Source organism: Rhinopithecus bieti, unplaced genomic scaffold (assembly GCF_001698545.2).
Source record: "Rhinopithecus bieti isolate Rb0 unplaced genomic scaffold, ASM169854v2 scaffold_9919, whole genome shotgun sequence".
Lineage (NCBI taxonomy): Eukaryota > Metazoa > Chordata > Mammalia > Primates > Cercopithecidae > Rhinopithecus > Rhinopithecus bieti.
This window is the reverse complement of record NW_016806411.1, coordinates 3,040,156-3,061,633: the sequence shown is the minus strand read 5'-3', so window position 1 is coordinate 3,061,633 and position 21,478 is coordinate 3,040,156. Positions and strand designations below refer to the sequence as shown.

The window sequence follows — 21,478 nt, the reverse complement described above, 5'->3', positions numbered from 1 at the left end:
GCATTTTCTCACTTTGATATATGTAAATAATTTTCATGTTGTCTAAATTCTTAGGGTTAGTTAGAAATATATAATTCTCTTACAGACAGGTCAACTAGGGGAAATAAGTTAGCACAATCATCTGAATTGGTTGTCTACACACTGGGCAGGGCTTATTCCTTTTCTTTAGCTTCTTTGCACATGTAAAGCAGGCCATAAGATGTCCTGTTTTGCCATGGACAATGCAACCATTTTTAGGTCGACCCTGACAAATCACACAAGGTTCAATGGCATTAAGGGGCAAACTAGATTCCACACTTTCTTCTTTGTCTTGGGTTTCTTCTCTTTCAAACTCTTTCACATCTTCTTGGCTGCTATAAATAATGCTACTAGAAGTTGATGGCTGAGAATAGTCCTCACTTTCTTGTGATTGTGAGGCTTGTGTGATTTTATCATCATTTTCCTCAACACACGACTCTTTGGAATCATTCACTATAGTTTTTTTACAATCAGGAACATCAAAGCCCTCTTCAGCTTGTGTTGAGTTTTCCAGTTTGGCTTTCTCAGAGATTTCCCCTTTATCTTTCCCTTTATCTTCAGGAAGCCAATTCTCACGAAGGGCCCAACATCTGTTGCAATGTGATGGAAGAGGGGGATTCATTTCATTGCATGAAGTGCATTTCCAATAGTCCTTCAATGAAATAAGACACAGAGTCAGTTTCTGTAACCCTTTAACTACTAGTCACAGGAATGCTAGCAACTTTGCTATGTCTAAGGTAAAATATATCATACAGCTCAGTATTCAGTGTTTCATGTTTTATATAAAATAGTCACCGTGAACAGCATGACGACTATAGCTAGTTATATATTGGTATACTGGAAATTTACTGAAAGAGTAGATTTTAGGTATTTTTACCACACACACAAGAAAGGTTAACTATTCAAGATAATGGATTACATTAATTTGCTTGACTGTAGTGATCATTTCACTATTTACAAGTGTGTCAAACATGTTATATGTCTCAATTATACACAAAACGGATTTTTAAAAGGTCAATATGTAACAGTCTCTCCTAAAGTAGAGTAAGTACACCCATTTTTTTCACTCATACCATCCTGAAAACTTCTAAACTAAAAATGTATTAACTGTGATGTGATATTAATCACGTACCTATAAAGTTCTCTGTTTCTGGACACAAATGCAGTTGCTTCCTTTAGTTGAAGCAAGTCTATGGGATCTTTTACTCTGTCGTGCAGCCTATACCCACTCCCACCCTAGACGCTATTCCAAGAGTCCATCCAACCAATCTAGATGAAACCTGCCTCCTAGAGAAAGACTTCCTAATCCACCAGTGACTGGAAGTACCTTAGAAGTGCTCTAAAACCATGGTTTACCTGAGTACTCCCTAACCCCATCCACAAGAGAAATGCTAAAACATTTTTCACAGCAAGCATTGCCGCTAAAACCTACCATCCTTGGTCAATAACCATAATATATGCCCTTTACTTGTCTATCCTTTCCTGTGTTCTCATCTCTGTGACTGCTCAATGCTTCTTCCTTTTCCCAGTGTTTCATCCTGCAAACCTTTCCACCATGCGATTTGGATAACACACTCTCCCACACCCCCAGCCTTTTTTTTTACATACCCTATCTTTTCGCCTTAGCTGAAGCATGGTTCTTGCCTGAGGACACTAACAAGTGAAAACCGGCAAGAGGCCTTTCCGTAACCATTTTGAGATTGCTTCACAAATGACCATAAGACGGGGCAATAAAAACAGATTACTCATTCTTCTGTTTTCAAGTTATACAAGGGGGTTTTTCACAGATCATAAAACCAAAGAAAAGGCCTTGCAATATGGAGTAAAAGTATATCAAAAGTCCAATAAATTGCAAGATCAATATCTAAAATAATTTGAGTCTTAGAATAGATTTAAAAAATTAAAAGTATCTATTTTAACTCAACATCAAATTATTCAACTATCTTAAATTATTTCTAATACACTAAAAACTTAGGAAACTCTTGGAATTTTCATCCTTTTTTGCATTTGATAATTAGTAACTTTATAAACTCAGAAAAATGAATTTATTTCCTATTTAAATATATTAAGGCAATATTAAGAACAAAAACTAAAGCACGATAGTTTTAAAAAAACCTATAACTACCTCAGGAAGTCAGTGGAAGTATGCATGAGATGTAAACATTTAAGCTTTAAATTCTTTAATGGCAAATCCTACCACATTTTATAAACAATCAATAATTAAAAATGTTACATTTGGCTGGGCATGATGCTCACACCTGTAATCCTGGCACTTTGGGAGGACTGAGGCAGGTGGATCACTTGAGCCAGGAGTCGAGACCATTCTGCAACATGGTGACATCTCTAACAAACAATACAAAAATTAGCTGGGTGGATGCATTGCACCTGTAGGTCCCAGCTACTCAGGAGCTGAGGTGGGAGATCACTTGAGCCTGAGGCAGGTGGGCTGCAGGTGAGCCTATGTCGTGTCACTGGGCACTCACAGCCGGGATGACAGCGAACCCTTATCTCAATTGAAAAAAAAAAAAAAAGCTTACATTTGGACAAGGTTGGCAAAATGCTGGTAATAGTTAAAGCTGGTGGATGGAGTATACTTGGAGATACATGAAATTTTCCAAAATACACATCAAAAAGTACAAATTCAGCTGACAGTGGCTCATGCCGTAATCCCAGCACTTTGGGAGGCCAAGGTGGGCCAGATCACTTAAGGTCAGGAGTTCATGACCAGCTAGCCAACATGTGAAACCCCATCTCTACTAAACATAAAAAAATTAATGGGGTATGGTAGTGTACGCCGTAATCCCAGCTACTCGGAGACTGGAGGCACGAGAATCGCTTGAACCTGGGAGGTGGAGGCTGCAGTGCACTGAGATTGCACCATTGCCAATTCCAGCCTGGCAGAAGGTAACACCCTGTTTTAAAAAAAAAAAAAAAAAAAAAAAAAAAAGTTCAAATTCTAGCACCTAACCTAAAATAAAATTATAGCTGCATGTCTCATCACAACAAATAAAAGAAAATGCTTTATTCAGACTTTACAAAACATTTTAACTTTATAAAATCAGTTCATTTCAGAAAGTAGGCTAGACATATTTTCCTAATCTTGACCTTAATGTAATTTTTTTATTTCTTAAAAAAGTAGATATATACTTACAGCTAAGGAAATTTCAGGATCTTCTTCAAATGAATCTGTATCACTCTCCCCTGCCTGATACACAGTAACTCGATATACCTAATAAAACACATTCATTAGCAACAATTCATCACCCTTTTTCCTTCAATCAGAAGGCTTCCTAGTAATAAGTCCTAAACAAGCATCATGTACTACAACATATGAGAAAGTCTTAGACAATTTCAAATAGAGTGAGTGAGTGTAAAGAGGGAAAAAAATGCAGGAGAGAGAAATCCTTACCCACAATGGTAAAAGTCAATACAAAGGATGTTTAGGATGAATAAAACAAAACATTCAGCTAAGTGGTTTTACTTTATAAATAAATAATATGGAGATATTAAATAATAGGGAAATAGCTAGAAATGTTAAAGGCAGTCACTTCTGGGAGACAGATCTCTGGGGGTACTATTTGACTTTAACTGTATGCATGTTTTACTTTTATAAAAAGTAAGTTAATATTAAAACAGTAATTGAATTATATTTTTTAAAAGTGAACAGACCATTATAATAAGCATGTTCATTGAGGTCTATTGATTTCTTGGCATTAGTAGTAATATAATAATATAAATCAGATGATTAAGAACTATGAAATCCTCAGGCCCACAAACCAATGTGTTAGTTTGAACAAATCAAGAGGTAAAGATTTCAAGTGAAATCTGAATTTATTATTATTCCAATCTCAAAGTCAATGAACATGGAAAATATTTAATAATTTTCCAATATAATTAGAGGGGAAAAAAATACTACCTCATCATCTTCATCTGAGAGTTCTTGGGCTTCTTCACTAAGGCTATAATCTTCTGAGTCGAGAGATTCAACTTCAAATTCTACACTAAACTGATCTGAAACTGAATCCTGATCCAACCAATCACCTGAATGTTCACTTACACCAGCATCAAGATCCTAAAACAAGAAAAAAATATATAACTTAATAAACATCAGCTCTTGACCTCTGTAACAGTTTCCTAACTCATCCCTGTGCCTCTGCTGCTGCTAGTGGAGTGTAACACTTGGGGGATGGGCCTGCTACTCCGATCCGGGACTTCCCGAGGGAAATCGGTGGGGGGAGGACTGGGTACCCCCCAGTCATCCTGGAGCTGGTTGCCACGCACATTTCCTCCTCAGATCCATCCTGCACACTTAAACTAGATTAAGATTTCAAGGTTATTACTATGTTATTTTCCCTGTTCAAAACCCCACTGCATAAAGGAAAAATGCCAAAGTCTCTTGGCATTGAAAGTACATACAGTGTGACTGTATTAACATCTTTGTCTGTCTTCAACTAGACACCCCTTTTCCCTTACTAAATATGGACAATCCTGCCAGATCTAGATTGCTTCCTCAACTAATCTTGGCATTTCAACTTCCACACTTTCCCCCTCTAACTAGAATAATTTGTTTCAAAATCCTATTCATCCTTCTTTGACTAAGCCTTTGTCAATACAGTAACTGAAAAGGCTCTTCCACCTTTAATTATCCTTACTACTTGTATAATAATGAATTATATAGTCTCACAAATAAATTATGCAAAACACAATTTTGCAGGCATGATTCTCATCTGAATTATATACACTTTGAGCTAAGACCAGTCTTTACTCATCTTTATATGTCCAAATTGGTAGAATACAAGTAACAAGACACAACACTTATAATACTTATGGGTTTTTTTTCTTAGAAAAATGTCTCTTGAGTCATAGATACTTACCTTTTTTAATAAACTTTGAGATTCTCTTTTAAAGAGCCTTCAGAAAATTAAAAAAAAAAATCTGTAGCTGCTCACCTGATTCCTCATTTCAGGACTTCAATAAATTGTATACGAACCTAATAAGACCTTCAGGCCAATAACATTTGCTGTTAGTGGCTAAGGGTAGGAGCATATATTAAGCAGAAGGCTACAACTGGAAAAAGTCTAGTAGTCAGGATATGACTTATTCTATACTTGCCACTAAGTAGCTAATTTTATCTATTTATTTATTTATTTTGAGACGGAATCTTGCTCTGTTGCCCAGACTTGCGTGCAGTGGCCTGATCTCGGCTCACTGCAACCTCCACCTCCCAAGTTCAAGCGATTCTCCTGCCTCAGTCTACCAAGTAGCTGGGACTACAGGCATGCATCACCATGCCTGGCTAATTTTTGTATTTTTAGTAGAGGTGGGGCTTCACCATGTTGGTCAGGCTGGTCTTGAATTCCTGACCTCAAGCAATTCGACCACTTTGGCCTCCCAAAGTGTTAGGATTACAGGTGTGAGCCACTGTGCCTGGCCCTTTTTTTTGCTCTATTACCCAAGCTGAAATGCAGTGGCATGATATCGGCTCACTGCAACCTCCGCTTCCCAGGTTCAAGCTATTCTCCCGCCTCAGCCTCCCAAGTAGCTCGGATTACAGGCATCCACTACCACAACTGGCTAATTTTTATATTTTTAGTAGAGACGGGGTTTCACCATGTTGGCTGGGCTGGTCTCGAACTCCTGACCTCTAGTGATCCACAACCTCAGCCTCCCAAAGTGCTGGGATTACACCCGTGAGCCACCGCGCCCAGCCCATATCATTTAACTTCTAAAGGCTGTAGCTACTTCATCTAGAAAAGGAGCTTAGATTAAATGATATCCATATTTGCATCAGTTCTAAAAACGGAAACAAAGTGTATTATTTTAGGCCTCTGATGTCAAAAGACTTTTAAAAGAGTAGTGTTAAGAAGGACAGTAAAAGCAACATTCATCAAGTTGCAGCTCTAATTCCTAACAGGGGCTCTACTACCAAATTAGAATCACAAGTCAAATTAGGATACAATTAACACTCTAACAAAGCAACCCCACAAACCAAATACTTCAACTAACTAAAGTGCACTAATTTTAGAATAAGGGGGTAAATCACAAGAAACATTAAGTCTCAGAAAACATACTCTATGGTAGGGGGTCTGCAAACTGTGGCCCATCACCCATCTACTTTTATAAATAAAGTTTTACTGAACACAGCCATGCCTATTTGTTGACTTGTTGTCTACGATTGCTCCTGCATTACAAGAGTGGAGCTGAGTAGCTGTGACAGAAACCATTGCCCTGCAGAGCCCAAATAATTAACTGTCTGGCTCTTTCTTTACAGAAAGTTTGCCAATTGCTGTCCTAGGATACTATAAAAAAATGCAATATTAGGAGTGGTTTTAAAAAGTTTTGGCTAATGTTCATAAACGAATGCCCCAGAAACTATTATAATTCTCTCTCTATATATTTTAAATATTATATATAAAAATATGTTAAAATATTTTCTATATAATTATTTATATTTTATATATTAAATAAAATAATTTATATGCAAATTTAATAATATATATTTTTAAATATATAATATATATATTTTTTGGAGACAGAGTCTCGCTCTGTCGCCCAGGCTGGAGTGCACTGGCGTGATCTCAGCTCACTACAATCTCCGCCTCCCGGGTTCACGCCATTCTCCCACCTCAGCCTCCCCACTAGCTGGGACTACAGGTGCCCGCCACCACGCTCAGCTAATTTTTTGTATTTTTAGTAGAGACAGGGTTTCACTGTGTTAAGTCAGGATGGTCTCGATCTCCTGACCTTGTGATCCGCCTGTCTCAGCCTCCCAAGGTGCTGGGATTACAGGTGTGAGCCACCACACCAGGCCTAAATACTATATATTTAAAAAGCATCAGGCTGCGGGTGGTGGCTCATGCCTGTAATACCAATACTCTGGGAGCCAAAGCAGGAGAATCACATAAGCCCAGTGGTTTGAGACCAGCCTGAGCAACAGGCCGAGACCTCATCTCTGAAAAAAAAGAGTAAAAAAAATTAGGTGTGGTGCTACACACCTGTAGTCCCAGCTAACTCTCAAGGCTGAGGAGGAAGGATCGCTTGAACCCAGGAGGTTGAGGCTGCAGTAAGCCACGATCACGCCGCTACACTCCAGCCTGGGCAATGGAGTGAGAGACTATCTCAAAAATTTTAAAAAATAATTTTTTTTAAAGCATCAGATAGGCTTGCTCTGCAAAGATTTTAGATTTTTGCAGTGAGAAATACCTAGAATTATTTGAATTCCAATTGTGACAGTTGTAGGAACCTTAAACAAGTTATTTAAAACCCCAGTCTTAGCTAAAAATGGAATCTGAGGCTGCAAAAATGACAGAAGATGATAATATAAACTGTGTGGTGTACAGTCTAGAACACAGTCTTAGTTTCCCACAATTTACTAAACTCCAAAGAAAGAAAAGATGGGAGAGGAATGCACTTTCCTTTAACTCCCTTCACAAACTGGTGAATGATGACACCCAGTGATGACTATAACATTCTCAAATGAGGGAAATTAAAATGCAGAAGAAAAAAAAACGGGCCCTACCAAAAGCTTTCACAACTAGGGACTTAACCTGAAAAACGAGATTTTGTTGTTGTTGTTGTTGAAGATGGAGTTTCGCTCTTGTTGCCCTTGCAATGGTGTGATCTCAGCTCACTGCAACCTCCACCTCCTGGGTTCAAGCGATTCTCCTGTCTCAGTCTCCTGAGTAGCTAGGATTACAGGTGCCCGCCACTACACCCAGCTAATTTTTGGTATTTTTAGTAGAGATGGGGTTTCACCATGTTGGCCAGGCTGATCTTGAACTCCTGACCTCAGGTGATCCACCCGCCTGGACCTCCCAAAGTGCTGGGATTGCAAGCATGAGCCAGCGCGCCCAGCTGAGATTTTTTAATAGATAGGGTTTTTTAAGAGAATGCAGGACAGGACTAACAAAAAGAAATACCCCTCTAACTCCACACTTTGATAATGAGGTGGGAGTTATTACGAAATTATTTTAGGCAAATAGAAAGGGAAAGTGGTTCTTGGAAGGTTTTTTGTAGCTCCACTCCAGAAACATTTCTTGTCTAGCATAAAACCCTGGCTCTTAAAGGCTGGCAACCTTTAAGATGCAAATACAAGAGGGTCCACCCAACACGGCGATTCCCACTGTCATCTTCTTGCCCTTGCCCCAACAGGTACCTAACAGCATGGCCGCCCCCACATAACCCCACGTGTGTAAAATGTCATGGCACCCTGCATTTGCAGTATTAAAGGACTAGAGTGGGAGGGCTAGTTTTCTCGAGGGCTAAATGACATGCCTGGTTAAACCAACCCTCTGAGCCCTATGCAAATAAGACACCGCTCCCTCCAGCCATCACATAAAACTGGCTAGTATGTGAGGTCTCCTCTTTCAGCTTTAGAGCCCCCCTCCATCTCTGTAAGGGGGAGCTTCTTCCTTCTGCCTTCTCCCTTCTTGCCTATTAAACTCTCTGCTCCTTAAAATCACTCCATGTGTGTCCATGTCATTTTACCTAATTCAACTCAAAACAAAAAACCTGGTGTTCCTCTACTCCTCAAAGCCGTATCAGTAACAAGGCAGTGTCCCAGGTACAAAGCAGAAACAAGAACTCTAAATATCATTCAGCTAGAATTCTGATATAACTTTAACAAAAACTATACATTTAATGGGGGTCCAGGTGTGGTGGCTCAACGTCTGTAATCCCAACACTTTGGGAGGCCAAGGCAGGCAGATCACTTGAGGTCAGGAGTTCAAGACCAGCCTGGCCAACATAGTGAAACCCTGTCTCTACTAAAAAATACAAAAATTAGCCAGGTGTGGTGGTGGGAGCCTGTTATCCCAGCTACTCACGAGACTGAGACATGAGAATTGCTTGAACCTGGGAGGCGGAGGTTGCAGTGAGCCAAGATTGCACCACTGCACTCCAGCCTAGGCAATAGAGAGACTCGATCTCAATAAATAAATAAATAAATAGGGTATGATAATTCTCTTTTTAACCAAACTTGTAGGTTGTGTACTCATCAGGTTTTAATTGGATTCAATTTTATCATACATATTTCCTCTCAAGCACCTCTGTTTTTTCACTGGATTTATTAAATTTTTTCATTTTTGTCATTAATGATCTATCTCCCCATGAAGACAAGAATCATATCTACCTTGACTACCACTTATCTGCAGTGCCATCTCAACTGTATGGAAGCTGGTATAAACTTAAATTATCTACGAATGAAGAACCTGCTCTCAGGCCGAGCAGGAGCTCTGTATGCCATCTAGTGGTCTACATGAGTAACAGCTCCGTTAAGTACAGTAATTCTAGAGGGCGGGTATGCGTTCAAACAATCACTACTTTGGAAGAGAAAAATAAAAAGATAATACAGGACTTAACAAGAATAGGTAAAAGACTAGGATTACTATCACAATTGGTTCCATCTCCTACATCTTCTAGAGAACTATACAAGGATTACAAGGATTACTAATATCCAGAATAATGACCATCAGACACTGCCATATTACCAAAAACCGTATCCAATCCTTTGGTTTCCCTGGGCCACATTGGAAGAATTGTCTTGGGCTACACGTAAAATACACTAACAACAGCTGATGAGCAGGAAAAAAATTGTAAAAAAAAAAAAAAAAACTCATAATATTTTAAGACAGTTTATGAATTTGTGTTAGGCCACATTCAAAGCCATCTTGGCATATGGCCCACAGGGCATGGGTTGGACAAGCTTGTTTAAAGACATACAAAACAAAATATTCCACTTGTCAAGCATTCTTGTTAACAAAAAAAGATTTTACCAAACGTCTTTCAGTGACATCTCTTAAGAAATGCTGCTTGCTAATATTTCGGAAGTCTGTATTAGTAATTAGAAAACACTGATACTCTCCCGTCATCCATGCAATAAATAAATCTGCATTTCTTTCTGTTTTTTTTTTTTTTTTTTTTTTGAGACTGAGTCTCTCTGTCACCCAGGCTGGAGTGCAGTGGTACGATCTCGACTCACTGCAACCTCCACCTCCTGAGTTCAAGCGATCCTCCTGCCTCAGCCTCTCGAGTAGCTGGGACTGCAAGCGTGTGCCACCACACCTGGCTAGTTTTTGTATTTTCAGTACAGACAGGGTTTCACCTTGTTGGCCAGGTTGGTCTTGAACTCCTGACCTCAGGTGATCCACCCGCCTCAGTCTTCCAAAGTACTGCGACTACAGGCGTGAGCCACCACACCCAGCCCAGTATAAACCTGTATTTTACAGCGTAAGTAAATAGAACTTACTTGATGTCTAGACCTATTTGGCAAATGTTAAGTTCAGACTATGTTGACTTTTTTGCTGATGGCTATAATAAAAGATATTTTTACTCTAAATAGTCAAATTTGCCTTAAAATTTTAAAATATTTAACTGAACCAAATTTTTGGTTTTGTTCCTTTATTTCAAAATTCTCAAACAACTCTATGCTCCAATTTATTTGAATGTACTATTGGTGCAGTGGTCCACAAATATTCTCTAATACATACAGTGACACCGATAATTACTAATACTACTACTAATTTTACCAATACCAGTGTTACTCCACTATTTTCCACATTTCTCACAATACCTTGCATTGAAGGCGGAGATCAATACAGTAGTTTTATTTTAAAGTAAAATTTAGCACTGTGTTTTGCATCAATCTCGTAAGACACATGTACATTCGATCAGTATGCTTATTAGGACTGCCAGGACTAAGAGTTTAACAGTAAGAGTCTTGCCTTACTTAAAATGAGAACATTACCGGATTCGATGGCGTCCCTGTAGATTCACTGCTACTGCTTCTTTCACAACATATCTCCCTTATTACACACAGAGCCAGGCTTTCATCAAAGGAAAGGGAAATACTATCAGATTTGTGGCGTTTTCTTTGTCGTTCACCAGATAATTCATCTGAATTTTCTTCTGGATATGTAAGGAAAAAAAATAAATTGCTGTACTGTGATTTAGAAAATTGAGCTGTTTTGAGTACCTATTTGTACAGAAACTTAGTTTCAATAAAATTAGCTTCAAAAGTTAACACTGTTTTATTGAATCTGTCCAACTAAGAGTTACAGCAGAACACTAGCTGTATGTGTGTATTTGTTTGTTTATTTATTTATTTTCTGAGACAGGGTCTTGCTCTGTCGCCCAGGCTGGAGTACAGAGGTGCAATCTCAGCTCACTGCAACCTCTGCCTCATGGACTTAAGCGATCCTCCCACCTCAACCTCAGCCTCCCAAGTAGCTGGTACCATAGGAACGCACCACCACAGCTCACTAATTTTTCTATATTTTGTATAGACAGGGTTTCACCATGTTGCCTAGGCTGAGAATACGATTTTTTAAAAGGTTTCTATTCTTCTTTCAGAACTCTATCTCCATACATCACAATTTAATCCATCTAATAAAGTTTTATTAACCAAACAATCCAGGAATTTTTTTTCTGCCAAAACCAAACTTTAAAATATAAGAGCTCTTTTTTTTTTTCTGAAAAGAGCCAAAGTGGTTAATTTACTTATAAGGTATTCTTAGCGTTTCAATTTCTTCAGTACCCTACATTTTTTCTTTTGAGACAGAGTCACACTCGACCATCCAGGCTGGAGCGCAGTGGTACATTCTCGGCTCACTGCAGCCTCTGCCTCCCAGGTTCAAGTGATTCTTGTGACTTCAGCCTCCAAGTAGCTGGAATTACGGGCGCGCACCACCATGCCTGGATAATTTTTGTGCTTTTGGTAGAGATCGTTTCACCATTTTGGCCACACTGGTCTCAAACTCCTGGCCTCAAGTGATCCCAGTGCCTCAGCCTCCCAAAGTGCTGGGATTACAGGCCTAAGCCACTAAACCCGGCTCTTCAGTATCCTATATTTTAAACAGAAATCAAAACCAGTAAAAATTTTCCATTTTATTTTAAATAATAAATTATCTCTGAATGGGTCAGAATGTTAGACAAATCTGTTAGACATGAGAATCCTACCTTACACTAGACATAAAAATGAATTCCTGGTGGATTAAAGATCTAAATATAAAGAACAAAACCATGCAAGTACCTATAACAAAATATACTTATAATGCTGGCGTGGAGAAGTATTTCATAATACTGCAAAGCCCTCAAGAAAAAGACTATCAAGGTTAGACCATGTCAAGGTTTACATGGCAAAATAACATACCAAACAAAAGTTAAAAGGCCAAGGTCAAATTCGAAGATAATATCTGCAACATATATAATAAAAAATACCCATATCATACATATTATACAAAGTCCTACCAAATCAAGATAGACTGGATTTTTTTTGAAGGAAACAGGAAAAAGCAAGTCACAGAAGAAATACAAATGACTAATAAACATATGAAAAATCTTGAGTCATGTACTTGAGTAATGGAAAAAAAAAATCTCCTACCTCCTAGGGATCAAAGAAATGCAAAGGGAAATGATCTCATTTTTCACTCATCAGAATGACAAAAATTAAAATGAGACAATATCAAAGATTTGAGAAAGGACTTTATTTATTTATTTATTTATTTGAGACAAAGTCTCACTCTTGTGCCCCAGGCTGGAGTATAATGGCGCAATCTTGGCTCACTGCAACCTCCACCTCCCAGGTTCAAGAGATTCTCCTGCCTCAGCCACCCAAGTAGCTGGGATTACAGGCGCTTGCCACCACGCCTGGCTCATCTTTGTATTTTTAGTAGAGATAGGGTTTCACCATGTTGGCCAGGCTGGTCTCGAACTCCTGACCTCAGGTAATCCGCCTGCCTCAGCCTCCCAAAGTGCAGGGATTATAGGTGCAAGCCACCGCGCCCAGCCAAGAAAGGACATTTTTATACAGTTAGTAAGAATATTAAATCGTCCAACATTTTGCAGGCAATTTCTCTATCCTAGAGAAATATCTCCATAATAATTTAAGGATGTATGTGCAAAGGTGTTCATTGCAGCCTTATATGTATTTAATAGGGTTATGGTATTAAGTGAAATAAAATCCACATCCCTGAAACAGGTACAACTCTCATACCTTTGCTCATTTCATTTCCCTCTCTTGGCCTATCTAATCAAAAGTCATCTCCTCTTCCTCTCAATTCCCAAAATACTCTTACATCCCATTAAGAATTTTTATGTTTTATCTCCACAACTAGATCACAAGTTCTTCACATGAGTTCTTAATCCTGTTTGTATTCCCTATCTTAAAAAAGGTGATCTTGGCCGGGCTGCAATTATAAATAATGCTGTAATTAATATCTCTACATATAAATCTTTGAATGTTTAATTACATCCTGAGGATAGATTCCTAGAAACGGAGTTACTAGGATAATGTTAAGAACTCTAAGACTTTTTTTTTTTTTTTTTCGAGATGGAGTCTCATTCTGTAACCTAGGCTGGAGTGCAATGGCACGATTTGGTTCACTGCAACCTCCACCCCCTAGGTTCAAGTGATTCTCCTGCCTCACCCTCCCGAGTAGCTGGGATTACAGGCGCCTGCCACCACACCCGGCTAATTTTTGTATTTTTAATAGAGACCGAGCTTCACCATGCTTGCCAGGTTGGTCTCGAACTCCTAAACTCAAGAGATCCACCCACCTCAGCCTTCCAAAGTGCTGGGATTACAGGTGTGAGCCACTGCAGCACCAGGCCATCTAAGCTTTTTTATAATCTGAAAATTTAATCAATTTTACCAACTTATACCAATTTGTAGACCAACGGTTTATCAGTGCTAATACACAAGTTGTAAGGATGAGTAAAAAATTTATTTTTGCTAATTTGATAGACCAAAAGGACACCCTTTTGGCATTTTTTTACTATCTGTAAAGCTAAAATCACCAAAATTCACCCTCTCCCCATATTTATTAGTCATTTGTATTTACTGTGGGAAATTTCTGTGAACTGTCTGCCCTTTTTGCTATTTGAAGTTTTAATGTTTTCCTTATTGATTTGGGGAGACTTTTTATGTAATACAGATACTAACAGTCAAATTTAAAGTGACTATCTTTCAAATATGTTGCATTCTATTTTTCATTTATCTTTTAAACTCATTTGAAATTCATTTTGGCATAAGGTACAGATGTTAACTTCACCTTTTTCCCAAGTAACTACCATTTGTTCTAGTTCCACCTCTGCCCTAGACACCTCTGCCCTTCCTGTCTTCTGCCCGCATGTATAAGATTCTGGTCTGGGTTCATTTACTCTGTTTCACTGATCTGACATTCTCTTTCATCTGAATCATACGGTCTTAGTTACTGTGACTTCCTCAGGCTACAGTCTTCTCCTCTACTAATTGTTCTCAATTATTTTCTCTTTTTTTTTTTTCTTGAGACAGAGTCTCGCTCTGTCGCCCAGGCTGGAGTGCAGTAGTGTGATCTCGGCTCACTGCAAGCTCTGCCTCCCCAGTTCATGCCATTCTCCTGCCTCAGCCTCCCGAGTAGCTGGGACTACAGGCACCCAACACCATGCCTGGCTAATTTTTTGTATTTTTAGTAGACACGGGGTTTCACCGTGTTAGCCAGGATGGTCTCGATCTCCTGACCTTGTGATCTGCCCATCTCGGCCTCCCAAAGTACTGGGATTACAGGTGTGAGCCACCGCACCTGGCCCTTATCTCTTCATTTCTAAAATGTTATTTACTTTCTGTTTTAAAACTCATAGGTATGTACTATCATTTATTAAAAACAACAATTTAAAATTTTAACTGTTAAGGTGACTAAGAATAAAGGTGAAAATACAGTTTATATGCCTGCCTCCTATTATCTTTTTTTTTTAGACAAAGTCTTGCTCAGTTACCCAGGCTGGAGTGGCGCAATTTTGGTTCACTGAAACTTCCACCTCCCGGGTTGAAGCGATTCTCCTTCCTCAACCTCCTGAGTAGTGTGCGACACCAGGCCCAGCTACTTTTTTTTTTTTTTAGTAGAGACGGGGTTTCACCATGTTGGCCAGGCTGGTCTTGAACTCCTGACCTCGTGATCCGCCGCCTCCCAAAGTGCTGGGATTACAGGCGTGAGCCATCACACCCAGCCACCTCCTATTATCTTAACAGAGAGTTGGCTAACTATAAACTCCAGTGGGGCACAGTAAACTGTGCCTGCTGTAGTCAGCCAGAAAAATATTGCTAAATAAGCAATTTGTAAATCTAATAAAATCAAGAATGAAAAAACTCAGAGGTTAATTCATCTCAACCAAAAAAAGGGAACAATTTAATTAAGTCTAAAAGCACTAATTTCATTAAAGAAAGAACATCAAAAAGCTGTGTGAATGTGTCAAATATCCATATATACCTGTCTCACTAATCGCTCTCCTTCTAGATGAGGTAGATGGTCTAGAAACCAAATGTGAAGATGAAGGTTTCTCTTCCTGAAGCTCTTGCACAAGGTCCTAAGTATTCAGGAAAAAAATAAAATACAACAAACTTAACATAACCAGTAAGCTAATTTGTTGTAAATAACCTTTCTAATTGGCAAATAATATTACATTAGAATGAGAAATTTACTTAAAGATTACCTTTTGATCACTCCCACCTTCAAGGTGACACCTGTTCTCACTCACAGATGTACCTGAGTCTGATGATTCTGAGAGAAAAGAAAAAGAATCAGAAACTTGGTGGGTGGGGGGAGGGCCACTATTCAGTAGATATGCGATCAGTCTAACACAAACCCTTATGCAATTTAACCTTTCAATAAACATTAAACATGTATTTTCCAGGTGGCACCCTCATACTAAATGTTGCAGATGTAAATAAAATAATTCAACTTTAAGGTAGAAGAGCAAAGTATAATCAAGACATTAAGGCTGGGCGCGGTGGCTCAAGCCTGTAATCCCAGCACTTTGGGAGGCCGAGATGGGCGAATCACGAGGTCAGGAGATTGAGACCATCCTGGCTAACACGTTGAAACCCCGTCTCTACTAAAAAAAAATACAAAAAACTAGCCGGGCGACGTGGCGGGCGCCTGTAGTCCCAGCCACTTGGGAGGCTGAGGCAGGAGAATGGTGTAAGCCCGGGAGGCAGAGCTTGCAGTGAGCTGAGATCCAGCCACTGCACTCCAGCCTGGGCAACAGAGCCAGACTCCGTCTCAAAAAAAAAAAAGACATTAAAAGATTGTAAGATAAATTAGCAGAGAGACAGGACAGTCATTATTTGGTAGGGACAGGGAGTGTCTGAGGAGCAAAAAATCAGGAAATATTTTGTAGGACAATGTGAAAATAGGGCTAGGAAAGGCCATTCCAGACCAAGAAAACGCCATGTGAAAAAGTATTCAAAAGCAAACTAACAGTTCCTGTTGCAGGACACCACAAGCAGTTCATTATTACTGGAATGTAGGCAGGTTCAGATTGTAAAGGATCCTGTGTGTCTAGCCAGAGCAGGACTCAGGCTGTCATTCCCTTATCACTGCATTCTTCCCAGCAGATACTTCAGAATCTTCCCTAATGCGATGTTGCAGCCACTCACCATTAAAAAGCATTTTAGTCCAAGAAATAAAACTGATTTCTAGCTCACAGAAAATATTACATCCAGAGAGCAATAATGAACTCCTAAATGGTAATTTTAAGCAGAAGAGTGACAAATCACTCTGGCAAAATATAAGAAAAAGAGGGCAGAGGCAGGAAAACCAGTATTAGACAATTGCAATACAAACTAAAAATGATTAAAGCCTAAACTAAGGCATGGAAGGCAAATTCCAGAGAAATTAAATAGGTAAAAACCAACAAGACCTGGTATTTGATAATAGAAGGCAAAGAAGAAAGGAGTTAAGATGATTCCAAGATTCTGCCTTGGGTGAATAAATGAGTGGCACTATTCACGAAAAGAGAAACTTTAGAAAGATAAACAGATTGGATGGGAAGATAACAAACTGAGTTATTCAGACACATAGGTTTCATTTGTAGTTGGATATAAAGACTTGGAGCTCAAAAGTCAACGTTTCAGATTTGGGATATACAGATAATCATCATCAAATACCCTTTACTACCCCCTTGGAAACATTTTCATCTTAACAGTAAACTTATACCCGGACATTAACATTTTGAAATTATGCATTATCATATGTTAATTTTCTCTTTATACTACGGGTAAGGTATTACACTAATTTTCTTAAGTTGTACATAGTAGGTTACATTGTCCAGGAATTTTGGATTAGTATAAACAGCTGCTACAAAAAAGATGTAATAAAAAGGAAGCCCCAGGCCAGGCACAGCGGCTCACGCCTGTAATCCCAGCACTTTGGGAGGCCAAGGTGGGATGATCACCTGAGGTCAGGAGTTTGAGATCAGCCTGGTCAACATGGTGAAACCCTTTCTCTACTAAAAATACAAAAATTAACCAGGCGTGGTGGTAGGCACCTGTAACCCCACCTACTCAGGAGGCTAAGGAAGAAGAATTGCTTAAACCTGGGAAGCAGAGATTGCAGTGATTCAAGATCACGCCACTGCACTCTAGTTTGAGTAACAGAGGAGACTCCATCTCAAAAAAAAAGTGACAAAGTTGAGAACATGGAATAGGAGTTCTGAAGTTAATTCTACTGATACCTAAATCAAACTCAGACTGCAAATAATCTGTAAGTTTCCATTTCAGTAATACAATTTTTCTAGTAATGTGCCAAAGTTTATTTAAACAAATGAAGGAATGAATACATCAGGGATACATACTTCAGAAAACTCAAAATACTACTACAAATACTATAATTGTATATTTAGCTATCATACAATTTCTTAAAGAGCTTTAAAACAATAAAATGCCAAATCATCAGCCTAATAACTACTTTTATTCTGGGATAAAATGGAGGTACTTTTCTGGGGTTTAAATCCTAACTTTGGAAAAATAAGTATTCAACACATTTATTAAATACCACATTAATAAAACACTATACTGTGTGATGCAGAATGCAAACCTGAATAGCACATAGGTAACAAAAATATAAACAAGTATAACAGCCAGGTGTGGTGGCTCACGCCTATAATCCCTATACTTTGGGAGGCCAAGGTGAGAGTATCTCTTGAGCTCAGATTGAGACTAGCCTGGGCAACATAGCAAAACACCATTTCTACCAAACATGCAGAAAAATTAGCCAGGCACGGTGGAGTGCATCTGTAGTCCCAGCAACTTGGGAGGCTGAGGGGGAGGATCATTTGAGCCCTGGAGGTGGAGGATGCAGTGAGCCAAGACCACACCACTGCACTTCAAGCAGGGTGACAGAGTGAGAGTCCATCTCAAAAACAACCAACCAACCCACACGTATAACAAAGCAATTTTACAATAAAATCTGAATATGGAATAGAGGAAGTACAAGGGAGTGGTCATTTCATTCTAGGAACTAAATAAGCTCCTGAGAGGTGTTTTTTTGTTTTTGTCTTTTTTAAGAAATGAGGTCTTGCTCGTCACCCGGACTGGAATGGCATGATCACCGTTCACTGCAGTCCTGACCTCCCGGGCTCAAACAATCCTCCTGCCTCAGACTCCTGAGTAGCTAGGACTACAGGCATGCACCACTATACCCAGCTGATTTTTGTAGTTTTTGCAGAGGCAGGATTTTGCCATGCTGCCTAGGCTGGTCTTGAACCCCTAGGCTCAAGTGATCCTCCTGCCTTAGCCTCCTAAAGCGCTGGAATTATAGGCATGAGCCATCACACCTGGCCTAACAGCATTTCTTAACTGTAGTTCGAGGATGGGCTTTAGGAAGGGTGTAGTGTACTAGAGACAGCTCTAACCAGCACTCAAAAGCAAACTGTGGGGCTGGGTGCAGTGGCTCACACCTGTAATCCCAGCACCTTGGAAGCCCGAGGCAGGCAGATTGCAAGGTCAGGAGTTCGAGACCACCCTGGCCAATAAGCTGAAACCCTGACTCTACTAAAAATACAAAAATTAGCCGGGCATGGTGGCATAAGCCTTCAGTCCCAGCTACTCGGGAGGCTGAGACAGAAGAATTACTTGAACCTGGGAGGCAGAGGTTGCAGTGAACCGAGATCGTGCCACTGCACTCCAGCCTGGGTGATAGAGCAAGACTCCTTCTCAAAAAAAAAAACCAAACTGTGTACATCTCTTCCCAACTCCATGTTTTTAGCCTTCAAATGAGAGTATCGTACTACGGAAGTCAGCAAGCAAATAAATCTGGGCTTTTCTCATGGAAAGAAGGTTGTAAAACACTTATTGACTTATCCATGTATATGTACCCATGTGCATCTTTCTGGAACAAGAACCCAATGCTTTTATCAGCTTATTTAAGAGATGTGACCCAATCTCTTAAATAAGAGATAACCAATCTCTAATCTGGTTAATAACCAGTTAAGAACCAGAAGTAGAAACATAAAATTCCACTTCCACAAATTGGTAAACAAAATTTTGTCTATAATCAAAGAAAAAGACCCATCCTTCATCCTTACACAAGGTCCTACCTAGGTAACTGTATTATTTCCCAAAGCCTTTCAATACATTTTCAAGGTAGATCACTCCTAAATAGGAGCTTTTGAAATTATAGACCTTTCAAAACAAATCCTAACTCTGATATCCCAAGTCTTAAATTAATGTAACAAGGTATTTAACCTTACATTAGAACCTCAGTATAATGTGAGGGGGAGGATCATTTGAGCCCTGGAGGTGGAGGATGCAGTGAGCCAAGACCACACCACTGCACTTCAAGCAGGGTGACAGAGTGAGAGCCCATCTCAAAAACAAACAAACAACCCACACGTATAACAAAGCAATTTAGTTTAGTTTCATATGTACTTCTAATAAATTTTAGTTTTAGTTCATATGTACTTCTAATAAATTTATCATATTTTTATTACAATATTAAAGCAACTTTCAAAGAGAATCAATTACAAAACATACGCACATGAACAAAATGTCTTTAAAATGTTTTATGGTATTTATTCATGATGCTCAAAATTAACTTACCCTGCTGATTGACTACTACCAAGTTTCTGTAGATCATGGTATATATTTTCCTTGTAGACAGAAAAAAAAAATAACAAGAGATGTACATTTTAAAATAATTTGTATTAAGCTAGATTTAACCAGACTTTTACATACATACTTAGTATGAACTACTGCACACATTCAAAACCAAATTTATCATTGGCAAGCTTGTAGGCACATAAAAGCACAATAATTAGTAGCACAATGATTACGTACAGCTACTTTTAATAATTGTTAAAGTCTCTCTAGTTGAAAGATTTCACACTGCCAATTCCTGAAATGTGCTTTGTTTGGACTTTACCAAACCTCAAAAAATGGGTGTGCAAGCAGGAAGCAGTTTAACATACTTATTTTCAAACAGAAATGTTTTCAGCTCTGTGCTTAGTAGCAAACTGCCAAAAAAAAGTATTGAGTTATGCAAAATCCATTAAACACAAACTGCCAAAAAAAGTATCGAGTTATGCAAAATCCATTAAACACAAACTGCCAAAAAAAGTATCGAGTTATGCAAAATCCATTAAATAGGAATTATAATCTTGACTTTCATCAAGCTTCAACTTCCTTTCTTGATCTTAAAACTTATTAACAGAGGCTGGGCGTGGTGGCTCACACCTGTAATCCCAGCACTTCGGAAGGCCAAGTAGGGCGGATCACCTGAGGCCTGGAGTTCAAGACCAGTCTGACTAACATGGAGAAACCCTATCTCTACTAAAAATACAAAATTAGCTGGCCGTGGTGGCGCATGCCTGTAATCCCAGCTACTCGGGAGGCTGAGGCAGGAGAATCACTTAAACCTGGGAGGCGGAGGTTGTGGTGAGCCAAGATCATGCCATTGCACTCCAGCCTGGGCAACAAGGCAAAACTCTGACTCAGAAAAAAAAAAAAAAACTTATTAACAGATAAAGCAGCACTCATTCATTCAATAAATACAGACTGAAAACCAACCATGTACCACCAGACACTGGGGAAAACGAAGAATCAAACAGAAATGTATATGCCCTGATTAAGTTTATATCCTAACATGAGGATAATTCATTTACCCCAGTATTCGCTGATATCACAATGGATTTTTCCCTTTTCTTTTTAAACTAAGGATTTGAGAGAGTGTTAGTCACAAAATACTGCTCCTCACTCAATATTAAGAGGAAATATGAATCCCAACTATCTTTTTTCACCCTTGGGAATAAGGATACGGCAACCTAAACCCATAACATTTTTAATTCATATCCTTTTCAAGTCAATAATTTCTCCTATTTCTTATCTCTCAACATTTAGAATTCAAATCCAAGGAAATCATACTTCCAAACATTATCTGAAGATTCAATATTCAGACCAGGCACAGTGGCTCACGTCTGTAATCCCAGCACTTTGGGAGGCCGAGGCAGGCAGATCACGTGAGGTCAGGAGTTCGAAATCAGCCTGGCCAACATGGCAAAACCTCATCTCTACTAAAAATACAAAAAATTAGCTGGACATAGTATCATGCACCTGTAATCCCAGCTACTCAGGAGGCTGAGGCAAGAGAATCACTTGAACCTGGGAGGCAGAGGTTGCAGCCTGGGTAACAGAGCAAGACATCATCTCAAA

At 39.1% G+C, this 21,478-nt stretch overlaps 1 protein-coding gene across 6 annotated transcripts in view; it reads right to left on the bottom strand.

Annotated features, from left to right (window-relative positions):
• The window catches only part of MDM2 (MDM2 proto-oncogene), a 32,121-nt gene continuing 10,643 nt past the window's right edge, over nucleotides 1-21,478 (bottom strand). For 3 of the 6 annotated variants that reach the window (XM_017876202.1, XM_017876201.1, XM_017876200.1), the window contains 7 exons: nucleotides 19,871-19,920; nucleotides 15,484-15,551; nucleotides 15,261-15,357; nucleotides 10,763-10,923; nucleotides 3,935-4,090; nucleotides 3,170-3,247; nucleotides 1-670 (listed from right to left, as the gene is read on the bottom strand). In XM_017876202.1, the coding sequence (XP_017731691.1) occupies nucleotides 95-670; nucleotides 3,170-3,247; nucleotides 3,935-4,090; nucleotides 10,763-10,923; nucleotides 15,261-15,357; nucleotides 15,484-15,551; nucleotides 19,871-19,920 (1,186 nt within the window). In that variant the 3' untranslated portion in view covers nucleotides 1-94. The remainder of the gene's footprint in view (nucleotides 671-3,169; nucleotides 3,248-3,934; nucleotides 4,091-10,762; nucleotides 10,924-15,260; nucleotides 15,358-15,483; nucleotides 15,552-19,870; nucleotides 19,921-21,478) is intronic. The other 3 variants (XM_017876203.1, XM_017876205.1, XM_017876204.1) reach the window with 2 other exon arrangements.